This window comes from Pyrgilauda ruficollis, unplaced genomic scaffold (genome assembly GCF_017590135.1).
Source record: "Pyrgilauda ruficollis isolate IOZ18807 unplaced genomic scaffold, ASM1759013v1 scaffold29, whole genome shotgun sequence".
NCBI lineage: Eukaryota > Metazoa > Chordata > Aves > Passeriformes > Passeridae > Pyrgilauda > Pyrgilauda ruficollis.
The window spans coordinates 1,336,055-1,355,532 of NW_024524266.1; the positions used below are offsets into that span (position 1 = coordinate 1,336,055).

General features: G+C 40.7%; 1 protein-coding gene across 1 annotated transcript in view; it reads left to right on the forward strand.

The window, feature by feature from the left end:
- Positions 1-15,204, forward strand: part of RAB20 (RAB20, member RAS oncogene family) — a 28,230-nt gene extending 13,026 nt beyond the window's left edge. The window contains exon 2 of the mRNA XM_041472503.1: positions 14,085-15,204. Coding sequence (XP_041328437.1) covers positions 14,085-14,605 — 521 coding nt within the window. The 3' untranslated portion in view covers positions 14,606-15,204. The remainder of the gene's footprint in view (positions 1-14,084) is intronic.
- The last annotated feature ends 4,274 nt before the right edge of the window (positions 15,205-19,478 follow it).

Here is a 19,478-nt window from a genome sequence, read left to right on the forward strand (position 1 = left end):
TTGATTTTAAAAAAAGAGGTTGTAATGAGCTAATGCTATAGCAAAGTATCTAATGAGGAAGTAAAAAAACCTAACTCAGCTTAAAACAGGAATAAAGAATAAAGAAAAACAGGAAGAATTTCTTGTCTGTGAGGTAGTGGGCAGACACTGACTTAACAATTCTTTGCTGAGAGCTGGCAGGAATGCTGATGAGTGCAGATTTTCAGAGTGCTCATTGAGATACATTTAGGAGGGCAATCTTAACTAAGCTCCAACCACCCTCTTGCTTACTCTGCCCCATGGGGATGGGGGAGAGAACTGGAGGAGTAAAAGTGAGAAAAGTTGTGGGTTAAGACAAGGACAGTTTAGTGGGTAAAGCAAAAGTTGTGTGCGCCAGCAAAGCAAAAGAAGGAATCCATTCCTCACTTCTCATTGGTAGGCAGTTGTTCAGCCATCTCCAGGGAAGCTGGGCCCCATCATGTGTAATGTTGACTTGGGAATACAAGAACCATCACTCTGAGCATCTCTCACTTCCTACTCCTTTCCCCCAGCTTTATCTGCTAAGCATGACACCATATGGTGTGGGATATCCCTCTGGTTAGTTGGGCCCAGCTGTCCTGGCAGCATCCCAATTTCTTGTGCACCCCCAGCCCCCTCACTGTTTGGGTGATGTCACAGAATCAAATAGGTTGGACAAGATCTCGGAGATCAAGTCCAGCCTTTGAACATCACCATGTCAGTTACACTGTGACACTCAGTGCCATGTCCAGTCTTTCTTAAAACACCTGCAGGGACAGCCCATTCCAATGTCTAATCACCCCTTCTGTGAAGAGATTATTCCTTAATGTTCAACCTAAATCTCCCCTGTTGCAGCTTAAGTCTGTGTCCTCTTGTCCTGTTGCTGGTTACCCAGGAGAAGAGGCCAGCCCCCACCGGGATACAGCCTCCTTTCAGGTGATTATAGAGGGCAGTAAGATCCTTGCTGAGCCTTCTGTTCTCCAGGTTAAACAACCCCAGCTCCCTCTGCCTCTCCTTGTGGGACCAGCTGTCCCAGGTTGACCAGCACTCCCAGGTCCTTTTCTGCTGGGCCACTTTCCAGCCACTCTGCCCCCAGCCTGTACTGCTCCCTGGGGTTGTTGCTGCCAAGTGCAGGACCCAGCCCTTGGTCTTGTTGAACTTCATGCCACTGGTCTTGCCCCATTGATCCAGCATGTCCAGGTCCCTCTGCCAAACCTTCCTACCCTCCAGCAGATCGACCCAACTTGGTGTTGTCTATGGACTTGCTGGAGGTAGATTCAGTCTCCTCATCCAGACAATCCAAAAAGATATTAAACAGAACTGGGTTTAATATCTGGGTTTATCCCCCACCGATCCCTGGGGGATACCATTAGTGGTTGGATGCCAGCTGGATGCCACACTGTTCAGCACCATGTCCTGGGCCAAGCCATCCGGCTGTTTCTTCACCCAGCGAAGAGTGCTCCTTTCCATGACGTGGGCTGCCAGCTTTTCCAGAGTATGCCACAGCAGGCGGTGTCAAAGGCTTTGTTGAAGTCCAGGTAGGACTATATTGTCTTTCAGCACACAGGGATTGTGTCAGTTGTTTGTTACAATCCACCATTTACCCTGTTTCCAAAAGGTGGGTAATGAGTAATGTCTGACTGCCACAAGGGATGGCCTGCTTGTGTGTCTTCAAGATTTTTTTTTTAAGGTACATATTGGTTAAAGTATGTATTATCTATTAATTAAAGTTAAAATATGTATTGAGGTCTATGAGAAACCGGAAATTTTCTAATACTGTGCTGCTCAGCAATAGCTAAAATATCCCTGTTTTATCTATGCAGTTTCTCGAATCAGCAGCACAAATCCCAAAACACAGCCCCATACTGGGTACTGTGAAGAAAATTAACTCTGCCCCAGCCAAACCAGCACACCAAGCTAATCTGCCAGTTCCTTATTGAGCAATATAAAACCTCCAGTAAGTGTGGAGTGACCTCCTGGCCCTGCAGTGCCAGTCAGACTGTGCTAAAGTACACCTGGCCATGCATTCCTGCCTGAGCTAAGGACCTGCTTCTCAGTTTGAAGAGCAAGCTTCGGGAGGGAGTGTGGGCTTTGAAGATCTCCTTTGAGTGACTCTGAAGTTAAGGACCTGGCAACGCCCTCTGCTTGGAAATTGTCTAGGGAAGTGGGCTCATCTGCAGCTCTTTACCCCTGTGGAAAGGCATTGTAAATTAAGGTAATAAGTTATCAATTTTCAGGTACTGCAAAGAAAAAACAGCTGATTTTAGAACTCACCCTGTGGAAAATTATTTGTTTTCTGTAGAGGGTACTTTTCTTTGAGGAAATGGTGTTTCAGCAGGTGTTAGAGCTGAAAAGCTTCTCCCACAGGCCAGGAGTGTGTCTCGCCTAGGTCAGGTTGTTGTACAGCCCTGTCCTGTAACTGGCCTCTTTGTTACTCACTGCTGAACAGGATTTCACTGTCAAGCTCTGCTGCTGCAGTTAAGTGTTCAGTAATACTGCTTCCTGCAGAACTCTTCCAAAATAAATCAAAGGTTTCTTTTTTCCCCTCCCCTTATGATTTCCTTCCAATCGTATTTTCCTTAAGGAAAGCTGCCAAATGACCGCTTCTTTCTAAGCAGCAGTTTCAACTTGTCTTTTAGACACATAGTTTCAGAAGAATTTTACATCAATGCTTTTTTACTTACTTGGACTTAAATTTCTAGTTCCATTATTGCATTCGTGCTCTCATTTCAGTAGAGGCATATAGGAACTTCATGAATTTAACTTAATTAGCTTAATTTAGTACCCTGATACATTTTCAGTAGACATGGTGTTGATGCTAGATTTCAGCTGGAGTTCTGGTGGAGAATTTTCTTGTAGATAGGGTGGTAGCGTCCCATCAATCTGTCTTGCCCTCATTTCTTTTGCCAGATATTAGTGCTTAGATAAAACATTTCCCTTCACAGCTGTGAGATTTCAGAGACAAACTATTAAAAACTGGTGTCGTTTTTTCAGTATGTGTTGAAGGTGCACCTTGCTTGCATGTCTGGCAGGCCTAAGATTAATTCTGTTCATCTTTTACAAGGTACTACCCTTCCAGGCAGCTGAAAATACATGAAGTGCTTGAATCTTCTGGGCTTATCTCCTTTTTCAAGAAATGAACACAGTACATGAAGAGAACTAAATAAAATGAATGGTTTGAAAAAAGTAAATCCAGCTAGCTAAATGTAAAAGTTATTCAGGATTGTGGAGACATCAGTGGAACCTTTAGCTACAAGTAGGGTTTTTTTTTTAACGTGGGTCTAGCCAAAGTTTTTGTTGGCAAAAACATGCTATGTAGTGTGGTTAGGAGGTTTTCTCTGTGTCTCTGTGTAATGCTTTGTATTGCTAGACATAATATGATGAGGTTTAAAATTTTGGATAGAAAGCATATTCTTTCTTTTATGAAATGTGATAGCTTTGGATGGAAAGCATACTGTTTCTATGGGAACGTCTATTTTGAAATTAAAATTCTTGTGAGTTCAGAAGCTCAGTCTTAATTTCATTATTAGAATTGTAAGTTCTGATTTATTCTTGGCAGCAAGAAAAATAATTTTGCGTTTATGTAGCAGAACAGATTCCAGGTATTCTTTTGTTCCAGAAAAGCTGAAACTAGTGGGCTAAATCTTGTAGATAATAGGAATCTTCTCTGATATTTCTTCTCCTTTATATAGGCATTGTGAAGCTGAAGGCATTACTGATTATAGAAACCATAAATATGCCTTTAGTCCAAAGTCACTGAGTTTATTAGTTTCTTTATAAAAAGACAATTGCAGCTAGAAATATACAGACTAAACAAACGTATAAGGCTGCAAATGAAGAGAGACTAGTGTTATGGGATGCTGGCAACAGGTTGAGCTAGCTTCATTGGGCAACAGCGTGTTTTGCAAGGTCCATTCAGTTGGTAGTAGATGGCAAACCAAGCTCTTGGTACCTTGTGCTGTCCCAGAAACTATGAGCTGTTCTGGAAAGTACAAGTGTAGGGAGAGATAAAAGTCATCAAGAATTTAGGTAATATTGTGACTTTGGTAATAAAATAATACAGAAAGATGGAAGAAAGGAGCTGCAGGTAGGATTTTTAGTTCAGAGAAATATGCCAGAGGCAAAGAGTCTGAGTGAAAAAATACTCATTTCTCTGGCCTAACAAGAAGGAGGTTAAGTCATAGGGGAGTTAAGTCCTCCTTTCAGGAGGAGTGTGGAGTTTTTCTGGGGTTTGGGGAATGTGTTGTTTTTTAGTTTGGTGTTTGAAGGAGCGGTGTTTGTTTTTTGAATGGATTACTTTGTAAAGCTGAAAGTCTGTCAAAACTCAGAATCAGAAAGCTGAACTCCAACAAGCGAATTGGTGGGATAGTAACTTTCCTTTCTTTAGACACTTTGTAAAATTCAAATTCCTCTTAATTCACAAGACAAGGACTGAATGAAATTCTATAATCTTTATTATGCAGGAGGTAAAATATGAATGAGGATTACACTTGGTCTCTGATCATGCTCTGTAAATGTTTTTTTTTCCTTTATGAATTTTTTTTCTTTCCTCTTTTATTCTCTCCCATGTAAACTTGGTCTTCTTCTTTCACTGGGTGTGTCTGACAGGTCTGTCATTGGGAACCAGAAATGCAAGCCTTATGGAATTCATACCAGTTGTGGAATGAAAATGGACAAACTACTCTTCAGGGCTAGATTTAAAAAGTTTCTGGAAGTATTTAAACTAATTAATGATCAAATATTACAGAATTTGACAAGATGACTGAGGGGTGTTTATTATATTTGAGCTGGGGGTGAGAAGGCTTCATCTGTGGTAATTGGTTTTTTGGATACCTCTGGGACTCAGAATGCTCTGCAGGATTCAGCTGATTGGCACCTCTGCAAGCTGCTAGGCATCTGCTTTTAGTTTAGCTGCCTTTAGAAAATGAAGCTTTTACTTAAAAGCAGATTTCTCCATAAACTATCACACTGTTAACTGTCAAAAAAACTAGGAAATTTTTACCCATGTTTCAATTGTTGGTTCTTTGGTGTTGTACTGTGAATTAAAGCTACACCGCTTTTGAGGCATTTCTTCCACACATCAGAAAAAGGTGGTAACTTTATTTTGGAGCTTCTACCACAACATGCCTAGATTGATAATCTTCTTGGAGAATATGAAATAAAACTAATCTGCAGCAAAAAATTCCCAGTATTTTCTGTTTTGCGATTCTTATTAAACAGGGGTTTGAGTGTGCCTTTTAGTGAAGAAAAGCATATTGCAACAACCCATATTCTTCAGATAACGCTCAGATGATCCTGTAGATCATTAACCACATCTTGCAGAGTTTGACATGTGATGTGCAGCACACCACGCTGGCATTCTTGCATAACTTCTAAGTGTGTTATTTGTCCTGACAATAAAAGGCCCATTTAAGTGAACTTCTTTGGAAGAATTGTTTTATGTGAATTGTGCCAAAGTATCACTTTTGGAATGTTAATTGAATTGATGGTCTAATAAAAATTAAAGAGTCAGTTAAAACTGCTTGACCTATTGGTATACTTCAAGTTTGACAAGGGAAAGATTTCTTAGAAAGGTCAAGGGCATAAAGGGGATTTTTCTTCCAACAAATCAGGCCTTTCTTGAGTGGCTTGGCCTATAAAAAAGGAAACACAGCCAAAATAGAATTATGAGCACTTTTTACTGGTGAGAACCATAAAGAGGAGCACATTAATGGTAGTTTGTGCTGTTGTTTATTTCAGCCAGTTAAGATGAGATGGGATCTTGCCACTGCATACAAATCTTAAGGGCAGGTGTCAAGATGGTGGGGCCAGACTTTTCAGTAGTGCCCAGTGAAGGGACAAGGGACAGAAGGTACAAATCAAAACATGGAAAGTGTAATCTAAATATTAGGAAAATCTTCTGTACTTTGAGTGTGATAGAGCACTGGAACAGGCTGTCCAGGGAGGTTTTGTATCCTCTTTATCTGGAAATGTTCAAAACCTGCCTGGAATTACCTTGTGCAATCTGTTCTAGGCAAGCCTGCTTCAGCAGGGAGGTTGGACTTGATTTCCAGAGGTCCCTTCCAACCCCAACCATCCTGGGATTTGTGTAACTTTCCTTTTGTAAATGCTCTAAACAAACAATAAGCTTGAATCTGTAAAGAAATATAGGCAGCAATTTTAGCGAAGTTATTAATCCTTTTTAAGGGAAGACTTGTCTTTCAAGAATGTAGGTGAAGTGGGTAGAATTTTAGTGCAAAATCTTCTACGTATTTGGTATTTGTTGGTCCTTGTTGAAACATGTCCTTCAAATCTTATTTATGGCATATTAGTTAGCTTTAGTTTAGTTGTTTTTCTTTAAGGGGAGAGGAAAGAAGTAGGCCAAAATAAACCTGCATAAAGCTTTTTTCATTAAAGGTATTACTATTCTTGTATAAAGTATAGTGGAATTTCCATTTCCAGTAAGTAATCACCGCCTTTTTCTTTATTTCAGATGCCTTCTAGAGATTCTTTTTGTTTATAATTATTCTGAATGAATTCCTTTCCCAGACACACTGATTGTAGTAGTTTTTTTATTTATGTAGCAACAAAATTTGTGCTTTTGGTACTCTTAGATAAAGCAGAGGAAGAGTGAGCTGCATTTCCTAATGCACACAGTAGATGCTGGTGTAGACTATCCTTCTAGGGGGTAGTTTGTCTTCTCTTGGCAGAATCTTAATAGCTAATTTTGATGCCCAAAAGGATGTTGGCTTTGTTATGTAAAGGAATGGAAATAAAGGATGGGTTTTGTTTTTTCCCTTGCATATTGTATTAGAGAAAAGAATCCCTAGTAAAAGGCCTTGATGCTTGGTAATGCTATTAATTTCATCCAGCTTTTCCTGAAACCTGTTGTAGATTTTCCTCATATTCCATGGAGAATATATTAATGTCTGTTAAGTATTCCTGCATAAGTTTGCTTCCAAAGAGAAAAGAGTTACGGTCTTTAAAAAAAAAATGTGTTTAAGAATTAGCCCTTTCTCACAGCCCTTCACTTACTTATCTCTCTGTATTTTTCCTAGATTTTTATTTCTATCGTAACGTAGATTCCCTAGTAACAGAGTTTACATATATTTTTGGATGTGTTTTATCCCAGACACTGTTGGATCACTGATGGTAGTTTAGTAGTCTTCTAAAAAGAAAAATCTCTCTTTAATATTTTTATTTATGTAAAAGGTACAGCTTAATCTTTCAGGATAAAAGTTATAGTGTGGAACCATAGCTCATAAATTTTGGATTATAGTGCCAAGGCATTTCCTGTTTCATCAAAATTTTCTCTGCTTCCAGTTAGATGACTAGTTGGATTTTCTTGAGTAACTTTATCCACTTGTCCAGGCAAAAATCAGTTCTATTAAACTGAATTTTTAATATTAGATAGAATTCTATTCTATAGCCTGCCAGTAGATTGTATAAAATTTCTGAATGTGAATTCAGTGAGGACTAGGTTATAGTGACATAATGTAATGCCACTTCCAGATCAGGAAAATAATGTTACATTCCTCCTGTATAACAGCACACTGTAGTCTTGAGACCTGCCTTTTATTCAAATGTCATGGAGTTAAATGTATTAAAAAGCATCTTCTGCTTCACTGCTTACAGTTCATAAGGCTTTCTCATCTGTGGCACTCAGCTCAAATACATCGTTGGCTCCTCTCAATCTGGGACTTGCCTCCTTTGGGATAGTATGATCTTTTTATGGGAAGAGATTTGGAGCTAATGTCCAGAGTATATTTGCCTTCCTGACCACCAGCCTCCAGGGGAGGAGAAGCAGCTCATGCAGTACATTTCCTTTATTTATCTAAAAGTAGCAGTATAAATACCTAAATGCTGCCAGGCTTGGCTCTTAGTTTTGGATCTAAGCTGGTGAGTAACCTCTGTGATAAGGACTCGGTTTGTGTATAGTGGTAGGAAGAAGGAATCATGTGCAACACGATGGGTGCTTTTACATGTTTTTGTGTTTTAAATCAGAGCAAAAATAAAAATGTTATAAAGACGAAGTTGTGTTAATTGTTTCTGTTTATTTTAAGTGTTTTAAAATAACCTCCATTTTCTAAGGCCGGACCTAAGGGTGCTTAAGTAATTCATAGAAAATGATTGTGCAGTGTGCAAGTTCTAGTCTTTCTAGTCATTGATTTTGTGTCCAAGCGGCACATTTGTTAGTGGAAGTGGCGTATTTCTAGTACAATATTTAAAGCTGACTGGAGGACAGGGCTCAGTTTGATCATGATTTCTTGTCTTGCTTAAGTGAGAAGTGAATTACTGCTTCTGGTTTGTGTGGGTTGTTTTCTCACACTGAGCTGCTGTTTTGCAGAAGGAGGTTTAGAAGACTAGAATAATTCGTTTGTAGAGTGGGGATGTTTGCAGGGTCGTGGCAATTTCAGACTCCTTCAGAATCTAAAGAATTTGCTCATTAAGTAAAAACTGCATAGATTTAAGGGAAGAGATGATTTCTTTCACAAATTTAAGTCTTCTATTACGAGATAAAGATTCTTGAGCTAACAATTCAGAATAAATTGTGTTTAGAAGTGGAGTAAGCATGTCTCAATCATGTATTACTTTGATTCCACTTTCTTGACTGTTTTTGATGTTTGCTCTTTGGAGAGCTTTATGAAAGAATTTTCCTTTGTTCATTGTTCACTTAACCCATGTGGTTGTTATTTTCTTCTTCCATATGTAGCTCTTTCTACTTTAAAACATGCAAATAAAACCCTTTGGGTATTAAGATCACTACTTTCCTGTGTTTATGTTATATTCTGCTTTGGCCAAGGCATACACATCTAATTTTAATAACTTAAATAGAAGCTGCTAGAATAGGGCACAGTTCATGCCGTGAATGTTGATTCATATCTAAGTAATGAGTATAAACAAAATCAACGTCATCTTGGTTTTAGCAAAGCTAGACATCTGTTGCATACTGAAGCTTCAGCATATGCAAGTGTCTTCTGTAATGCAGCTTTGTGAATGTATAATACTGGGTGAAGGTGGAGCTGAAATGAATTTTATCGTTACTCAACTGTAATTGTTTTTGTGGTTGGTGGTTGTTTTTTTCTGGGGAGAGGTGGGGGGTATTGTGTTGGAGTTTTTTGTTTATTTGCATTTGTTGGTTTAATTATTTAGTTTCTCTCTGTCTCAGAGACTATCATTCCATGGGGAATTTTGTCTTGAAGAAAAACCAAATGTTGGCTTTTTTCTGGCAGATCAGGAAATCACTTAATTCTGACAGCTCCTGGACATGTAGAAATTGGACTCTCCAGTCCTCTGTGACTCATGTGTCCACAAATTTCTATTTATGTAATCCTTGTTTATCCTTTGGGATGGAGAGCTTTACTTTTATCCCCAAGTAACCACAGATGTAGTCCAGTTCTTAACAGAGCTCCTGACTTCAAGGGAAATATGATAAAGCCACCTACAAGAAATAAATACCAACCTTGAACAAGGTAATGAAGAACCTGACTTCATCACTCTCAAAACTTGACAGCCTGACTCATATGTGGGCAGGAGAATTTTCCTGAAACCTTTAGGGACCTTTACTGTTTGTTCTTTGGTAGTCATTACGTATCTTGGTATATGTGCACAAATAGAAATCTCAGTTCCTAGCAAAATTGTTTCCCCTGATGTCCTTTAAAGGGTCACAGCTTTACTGCCTTGTCTGCGAACAGAAAGAAATGTTGTTCCCTTTTCAAAAGGGATCTTTGTCTACTCTTGTGGTCGCAAGGATGTTCCTGCTGAGGTAACTCAAGAGCATAAGGGTCACCCTTTGAACCTTCATCTACTGCAGCTGAATCCTCAAAGCTCATTTCTTTCTAACACTGATTTCTGTGCTGTGTCATGGGTGTCATACTTTCTCTTTTCTTTCCTCTTCTAGCTGTCTCCCTAGGGTACAGTTCCTATCCCTCTCCGTGTACACTCAAGTTCAGACTCCTGTAAAGCAGAAGGAGAATCTGAAAGACAAAAACTAGCTCATACCTTGTGTTTCTGTTAATTCCTCTCTACTGGTTAGATTACAGTACTGTGAAAATCCGTGGAAGGTCCCTGGTTTATAGACTGAGCACTTCCTGGACAATTCTGCAATCTTGTGCAATTTTTACACAATGGTCACGTGCCTCTGTAGCCCACCTTTGTGTACTTTTCCCCACTACATATTTAACTTAGGAACTGGGTTATGCTGCCACTTAGACTATGATATCAGAGTAGAAACAGTACTTTTTTTAGTACTTTATTGAAGACCTTTTTACCTCTTTAATAGTTGCGTTTTATTCCCTCCAGACTGAAAGTAACAGCCTATTTTGCATTCTTGTACATGCTCAACAGAGAGATTTAAAACTTCTTCTTCTGGTAGAAGTTGTGCCACTTCAGAAGTTGTGGTGAAAGCCTTTGAAGAGGTGGTAGGTGAGGAGCATTCAAATCTGGCTTCTGCTCTCATAAACATACACAGCTACTTTGGATACCACCCTCAAGGGGCCATGGGCAGGCAGAGAGCTCCAAGAGCAGCATTGAGGTGCTGCTGTTGTCAGTGAATCCCAGAGCTGGAAGGGATTGGGATGCTTGGATGGGCTGTGGTCCCATCCAGAGAAAGCATTCACAGGGGCTGCTGCCTTCCAGCTGAGAGGTCAAAGTGCAGTAGGAGGCCTTAAGTTCAAGTCTTGGTACACTTTAGATCTAGCCTTGCTTATTTGTCAAGCCAGCCTCTTGCAAGGTCTGCTTTTCCTTTCTTTCTCTGTTAGGTTCCTTACAAACTTCATGGTACTGAGGTCCATTTGGCTCAAAACTCTTTGATTTATGACAACCATCATAGGACTTTGAAAATGCTCGTTGGTTGTGCTGCCTCTGAGTGACTGAAGTCTCCAGCAGGTCTTCATATACTTGATGGAAGACCTTCTGGAAAGCTGATGGTGCTGCAGATAGGGATACAGCTGTAGGGTTGTTAACTGCTCTAAACATGGTAAAATATAAAAATGAAATGGAAATGAAAATTAGTTTTTGGTTGCTCGGTTTTCAGAATTTTCCCTGATGTTGTGCCTTTGTGGTTGATTTGGTGGTTCTTGCAATTCCTTTGACTGCAAATTGTTTGATAGTTCTTTCACTCTTCTCTGCTACCTTTGTTTTTTTGAAAAGGCAAAATTGTTTAATTGTTGGATTCAGGGCTTACCACTTACCTTAACTAATTGCATCAAAAAATATGTGGTTGGAGTGGGACCAGATGGGTCCAAAGGAAAAAAATAACTGGCTATAAGATGGGGATGGCTGTTTTCAAGCAGTAAGTTTTTCATCCTAATGTCTGGTACTATTTTGCCTGACACCTTGAGGACAGGTATTAGTTTAAGTACTTAGTGTAGTTTTGGGGGTTTTTTTCCATATGTAGAATTGTTCCAGCCTGTAAGTGTCAGAAGTAGTCTGTACAAGGAAACTGCTGTGAAAATACATTGTGCCGTTTTTTCTGCATGTGGATTGTGCTGTGAGGGTGAGCAGAGGGGACTATCCATAATTCCTTTGACATAATTAATCCCTTATGCAAGGTAAATTCTTACTGTTTCTCTTCCCCCTTTCAACAATGTATTAGTTATAGAAGTAGTCTGTTGGTAGCTGCCATGTAAAAGTATCATGGTTTATACTATGCTGTGCAAGATTAGATTAGCATATAAATACCATAAAACAAGTTATAGCATTGTTCTGCTGCTTGGTTGCTGTAGCAAACAATTCTGGGGGCTGCATTTTATGGCTTAGGCATTTGAAGTGGGAGAACAGGGAGACATACATGTTCCATTGTGGTTTCCAGACCACAGTATAATCAGGGTGCGGGTGAGAACAAAATCGGTCACGGTACAAACTTTTATTGAAAACTTGGGGACATTTAAAGACTCAGTTACAGTGCAACTGGAAGTACAACTTTAACATGAGGTTGGGAAAAAAGCATAAAAGGACTGACCTCCTACATCCCCTGCATCCCAATCTCCCTTGCCCTTATTCAACATACCTAAACAAACGTATAGCTTTTTTTTTTTAAACCTCCTTTTTTTCCTACCTCCCAGATCATGAGTTAAAGAATTTATTTTGCTGAGGGAAAGCAATTCAGAGGTTATACAAAATTGCACTGAAGCAATTTTCCATAAACTTTGCCTAATGATTTTCTGAATGCTGTTCGCTGAACTTTTGACCTCTGCAATGTTGTATAACTGCTATTACCAATTTTTCGCTTTGAGGGAAAGTATTTAAATTACACGCATGTTTTTGATGTGAAATCCTCATTTTCTGTGTGACGAGAAAGTAACCGAGGAACAACTATTTATTTTTTCTCAGCATTACGCCTGAATTTATAGACATTTGTTTCTACCCTTTTTTCCAATCATTCACCAGCCTGAAAGATCCCACAATTTTTCCTCATGCAAATGTTTCACATACTTCTGAGGATTCTCACCAGCTTCCTTTTACCCCTCTTTATAATGAACTCTGCACCTTTCCAAAACTCTCTCTTTGGCAGTTGCCAGAGTTTCACTCAGTGTTAAAAGTGCAATGAGATTTGGATTTCATGTTCTAGCTTGAGGTTTCCCAGGTTTTACTGATAATGATGAGCACTGTCTCTCTTCTGGCAGCTGTGGAGTACAGTTCTGATGTTTGTCGAAGGACTCACTGCAGTGACTGTTCTGTTCCCCACTGAAGGCAGATTCCGAGTTCCTTTCAGAGTGCGTGTTCACGTGCAGATGTGTTTTCCCAATGTGTGCTGGCCTGCATTTGTCAGCATTAATTTCTTCTGCCTTTCCTGTTCCACAGTCATTTACAAGGATTTAATGATGAATCATTGATGATGATGAAGTAGCTCATGGTGGTCAGTAGCTTTGTGCAGAAGATGAATGTAACCAGATCTCTTCCAGACTTTCTATAAATGAAGGTTCTGTGCAAAGGGATCGTATGAAAAGAGTTGGAAAATGATGTTGATTTTTAAATATTCATAAGTGTGTAGTTGGCTCTTTTTCATCTTTTTTTTTCTCTGTTCATTCACACTTATGTAGTGACCTAAGGCTGACTCTGATGGCTGGTTGAAATCTAGTGTGTTTATCTTTTTCTTGGCTAGTAAAGCATACAGCCTATTCTACAGGTGGCAAGTATTTGGGGAAGGTAGCAGCTCTCAATAGGAAGGAAAGCACGGTTTGCCTTCTGCCTAGTTTCCCTTAGTCCTGTTGCAACTACTGAAGAGCATCATTTGCTTCCCAGGATTTAAAGAGGAGTCAATTTTGTCTTCCAATAAATGAAGTTGAAGGACACCATCAGGGCTTACTTGGAGGTGCTGGAAGATAGTCCCTGAATGAGGAGAAATAAATGTTTTAACTGTTGGTTATTGAGCAATGGCCAGGGCAACTTAAAAGATTAATTTCTCTTAGAATGTATTAGGATTTTCTGTATATTGTGTGTTTAATACTCTAAAAAAATGTGTGAAAACTGGTGGAGGGACAGATGCATGTCACTACAGGCTGGATACACAAGACACTTTTCCTGTAAAGCCAAGGTACCTGAGAACTCTGGGCATGTAGCATCGGACTATATGGCTTACAAAATCCTTCAAAACTTAGGAAGAAGTGGATTACTGATTTTCATACAGATTTCTGAACTAGATGTACTTGAAAATGCATGCTGGATTTATAGGAGTAATAAATTCTAGCAGAACTTGAAACTGTAGAACTGTCTTGTTTGTAAATGGTGAGGTAGATGGATGGGCCATCTCTGGGTAGTAGTTAATGTGACGTAAACCAACTAGCATGCAATTTAATAAAAAAAAAGCCAGGTTTTGTTTTTTGTTCTCTGCAAGTATGAATGCTGCATGAGCTTCCTTGTTCACTTGTCTCTACAGATTCCCTTCTCTGAGACTGAGCAAATAATGAGTAGAGCTGTTCTGTGGTACTGTTGCTCTCTTATGGAAAAACAGAAGGAAAAACCTGAAAGTGTTACAAATAACGCATTTTTATCTTCACTGTTTCATCCAACTTGTGAAATTGATTTAAAATTCCTTAAACTCTCTTACTTGGTTAATAATGTGTTTTCCAGCACACTAACATTTGCTGTGTTTAAACCTTTGCCAGGACGGGAGCAGTTCCATGGCCTCGGGTCTATGTACTGCAGAGGAGCGGCTGCTGTGATCCTCACGTACGACGTGAACAGCCTCCAAAGCCTGACGGAGCTGGAAGAAAGATTCTTGGCTCTGACAGACAGTGCAAGTGCTGACTGCATTTTTGCTATTGTTGGAAATAAAGTTGACCTCAGTGATGACTGTACTTCACCACCGGATGAAAATAGACCTGAGAAGTCTGGTGCCAGCTGTGGCTCAAAGGTGCGGAAACAAGTCCGTGCAGAGGATGCAATTGCGCTCTATAAAAAGATACTGAAATACAAAATGCTAGATGAGAAGGATGTTCCAGCAGCTGAGAAAATGTGTTTTGAGACCAGTGCAAAGACAGGATACAAGGTGGACTACCTGTTTGAAACTGTGTTTGACATGGTAGTCCCAATAATCGTACGGCAGAAAGCTGAGGGGCCACCACAAACCGTAGACATCACGGACTACAAGCCAGCCAAAAGGACAAAGTCAGGTTGTTGTGCCTGAACCATCTATGTGACATAGAAAAGGGGAGGGATTTTTCACTCCAGCAAAATGAGGAATAAGAACTGCTTGCAGTTAACCAGAAAGGAAAAGTCAAGGAATAAATAGACTAAAATGGTGTATGAAAAAAAAAAAAAAAAAAAAAAGAGAGAGAGAGAGAGAAACAAATAAATCTTCTGGCCATTAAATGCTTCTGGGAAGCTCTGTGTATAAAAAAAATGGGAATGCAAGTGAAATTATAGAGTAAGACTTGCCAGTTTCCATGGGCTCTGAAGACAAGTGGTGTGTTATTAGAATGGGTAGCGACAATCCTTCGGACAGATTTGAAACATTCTGATTTTTAGTGACTTGCCATTTCATGTTGCATGTAAATGATCTGTTTGTGTACTCTTGAAAACTTGCATATTATGATCTTCTTTTCCCTTACGATTCTAACTTTGGAAGACTGAACACACAGTACTTTTTTATTCTTTAGGAAAAAAAGAAAATCCAGGTATATTTATATTTGTAGCTAATAAATCAAATGCAATCTTTTTATGTCAGACATGACCGCGCATGATTCAGAAGCTGAACTATTAAAATCACTGTGGATATGTACTGTTCATTTGGAGACTTTATTAATGAGAATTCTTCTTCCATCGTGGGCTTTCATGTGTTAACAAGCAGTATCTCAGCTCTTGCTGTTCTAATTGCAAGTTGCAGGAGGAAGTTTTTTTCTTTCCTTCCATTTTCCCCTTGTAATTATTTTTAATATAGGTGGATTTTGGGGAAGAAATCAACCTTATTTTGTTTGTATTTTTGTAAAAACCTCTTTTTGATGCCTTTAGGGGTATCGTTGTGTTCAGAATGTGTTCTGTCTCCTTTCCCACTCCTTAGTTTTTCTCAGGCAGAGCTGCAGCTTTGATTTTTATCAGCTGTGCATGACATTACTACCTGGAGTAATAATTACCTCTACCTGGAGGGGAGTGAAGACTGGTGTTTTCTGATGTGAAACAGGCTAATGCAGGAGGAAGGGAAGAAACTGCCTTTTGTGGAGTAAAAGGCCCATGAAGGAGCAATAATGAGGTACAGGTTTCCCTCCTGACTGCAGTAAAAAGGTGTGGCTAACACTTAATACAGCTCCTGGAGTTTCCCAACCCTCTCAGCTACAAAGAATGCACACAGTGACCCAGGAGCTCACACTGAACTGAGGCAGAGTGAAGAACTTCTAGTTTTTAAACACACCCTGAGACCCCCTCCCCCCCAATTTCTCCCAAAAAACCAGCCAACCACTCAACCCCAAGGATGCAGCCTGCATATTTTCAGTTTTGCGAGCTCCTGTGTGGGGACTCCATCTTCCTTTGGGTGCCTCTGGTACAATTTTCTAAAACTAAGGGTTGGTGGTTCTTACACTTTGTCATTGCCTTTCTCTGTCCCACTCAAATCACAGTTGTTCCATACATAGGGAGAAAATTACTAAACAAATAATGCATTTTTTCTAAATAGATTTAAAGCACTTTTTTTTTTTGGACGTATATCCTATTGAGCAAATTGCTGCAGAGCAGTATCTTTATTTTCTGCTTTCAAGTTAATTCATAGTACACATGTAATGGGGAAGAATGGCTTGAGAGAGAAACCACTCAGCATTAAATAATATAATCATGGGTTTGGGTTGGAAGGGACCTTTAAATGCTATCTAGTCCACTTCCCCATGCGCTGAGCAGTTAGGTCTTTGATTTGATCAGGTTGCTCTGTCCAGTCAAAACTAGAATATTTCCACAGATGGGGCAACACCTGTTGCAGTGTTTTACCAACCTCATTGTCAAAATGTCTTCCTTATATCTAGTCTGCACCTGCCCTTTTGTGGTTTAAAATCATTAACCCTTTTCCTATTGCTACAGGCCCTACTAAGGGTTGTAATCTTTTGGGTTTGCCGGTGGCTTGCAGACACCTACCAGACTGTTAGAGACTAAACAGCACCTGAGCTGTGGTATTTTAAAATGTGTATAATTAGAAACCTTCTAGCCATTAACAAAATTCCAGGGTCAGTATGTAGTCTTCCCTCAGGACTGGGAAGAGACAAACAGGTTGCACCCTGTTTTGTTCGTGACCAAAGGGTTCTGCAGACACACCTGTGAGAAGTCCAGCCCTGGCTTTCCTGCGTCTGTTGACAGCTGAACCTGCAGCACACACTGATTGCAAGGTCAGGCATTTTGGGAGATGACTGGGAGATGTACATCTGGAAGGCACAGAATAGGAAAAATATTTTTAAATTTAACATCCAACACTTCTTAAGGTGTTAAATATTTGCAATTCAGTTGCACCAGCATTTGATTCATATGAGATCTTAAGTAATTCTTACAGTCTTTCTAAAAGCTTCAACTTGGGTGTTTTCACCACATGAGATGACACAGGAACCAGTCTTGTGTGCTGCACTCTTGCCCTTAAGTCTACACTTGTCTGGTATGTTGTTCTTGTATTTTTAGTGTTGCTGGCTATTGTTCCTTGAGAAATTTCTGGGTTATGATGGGTTGACACTGTACCAGCCTTTGTGAGATCATGGGATTACACGACAAAACCTGGGAAGTAGTTGTGTAATACATGGGAGCTGTTGAAGAGAGGTCACTTGTCTGGAGCTGGGCCTGTTGTGGTGATGCTGAAGCCAAGGGACATCCTCCCTGCCAGGACTAGTGGAGGTGGTTGAAAGCGTGGACTAAGAACTCTGCCTGCCATGCCAGGGAGGGGAAACTCATTTGACAAGCATTTATTCCCCCTGCTCCTTTCCCTGTGGATTATGTGAAGTGATGATATAGTGAAATAAAAGAGGTGCTGTTTTTGGCCATGCTGGGTGAATGTGACCTACAGGCCAGCCAGTGCCTGAGGTGATGGCTGAGCCAGGCTGACCATGGGGGAGGATCCATCCTGCTCTCTGCCCCTCACAGACATTTATGGTGCAAAATGGAGGTTGCCATGGGCCCTTGACAACCCCAACAAGGCTTCAAGTAAGTCACAAAAGAACCTCTTCTGCCAGTGCCTATAGGGCTGGCAAAGCTTCTGAGCCTCTTGGCTGCATCCTTGCCCACATCGTGGTGGGAAGCACTCCTGCCTGTTTCTGCTAGTCTGTAGTGAGTCATGGGGTACTGTGATGTTGCTTCTTTCCCTTGTTCAGTAGGGTTTAACTGCTGTGTGCAGAACAACTGCAGGGCCATGTCCCCACTCCCCCTCAGCGGGTGGCCGTGTCTGGGGGTGCCACTGGTCCCCATGTGGCTGCAGGGCAGCTGCTGCCTGCACTTGGGTGCTCTTGGCATATTGGCAGTCATCCCTCAGCCTCTCCTCTGGCAACAATCTCACACCTCCTGTGCCAAGGCCATGTTTACTGCTTGCTGTTTGTTAATTTTCTATTTCTGGCAGCCATGGACAAGCAGAGTCATATAGGGTGTGAACAGACTCTGCTCCTTTGGTCAATATGCTCTGAGGGAATAATTGGGGTCAACTCACATCACTATGTTGACTTCACTTACATCTTCACTTATAGTAGTGTTAATACACTGATGCACTATTACCTATAGAAGGGGAGTATGATCTCATTTATCTTCTCCAGGCCTGGCAGCATGTTATACTTCAGCATGTTTTCAAACAGGTAAGTGTAGGAAGCATACACCATGCTTTGAAGTGGAAGATGTGGTCAAACCAAGGCAAAACATTTGTGATTTTTTTTTTTTTACATCCTAGGCTGGGCACTCTAGTTCAGTAAAAGGATGGGTTTATTTTGCTGTAGCTGAGATTTTTCCTCTAGAAAGGTATTTTAGCTTCTTGAAAGTGAGTTCTACAACCATAACTGTGAAATGGTTTGGGTTGGAAGGGATCTTCAAGAATCATCTAGTTCCAACCCTCTGGCCGTGGGCAGGGACATCTGCTAGCCACTCAACCAGGCTGCTCAAAGCCCCATCTAGCCTGGCCTTGAACACTCTTGGGGATGGGACAACTGCAGCTTTTCTGTGCAATCTACTCCAGTGCCTCACCACCCTCACAGTAAAAAAATGTCCTCCTTCTGTCAAATCCAAACCAACCCTCTTTCAGTTCAGAACTGCTACCTCTTGCCCTGTACACTACAGGTCTTGTTGAGTCTCCTTCAGGTACTTTGAGGCTGCTATAAGATCTCCCCAGAGTCTTTTTCAGCTGAACAACTCCAACTGTCAGCCTGTCTTCATAGGAGAGGAGGTAAACCTGCAGCTAAGAGGCAGTTTGACAAGTCAGTGTCCTTCCGTGCAGTGCTCTGGATGAGCTCACCAGGTGAAATCCTCTGTCTGCTGTGAGTGTTCCACGTGTGTGCGTGCAGGAGCTCCCTGCGCTCCTGTGAGCCGCGATTGCGCAGGCTCTGGAGGAGCACAGCTGTGGGTACGCACACCTGAAGCACATGATGCACACAAGGTACAGGAGCTCAAGCCTGCTTAGCACCCTGTGGGTTTTATGGCTGCTTTGTCTTTTCCCTGCGCTATGCTGATGTGTTCCACTTAACGCTGTGCTGAGACCACTCTGAACAAAGTTGTTAAGGTCAGCTTATTGAATCAGAGAAAATGAAGAGGCTAAGCAACTGCTGGTGGAAGAACCATGTGCTGAAGTTTTATGTGCAAGGGCAATGAGCTTTGTCGGAAGATTAGGCAATATATTAGCCATGAAAATCCAAATAGTTTGCTGCTGTTGTTGACATAATCAGTTTTTATAGATTTGTTTAACCTTCACTTGAGTTCTCTTAAAACACTGAATGTGCTGCATTGCTGTACAACTCACAAGGGATATTTGTATGATCATCCCACAAGCATTGCTTGTATGATCATCCCACAATAGCATTGCACTAGCAATATGTGGAAGAGGCAAGTTGTGTGTTCCTGGTTAT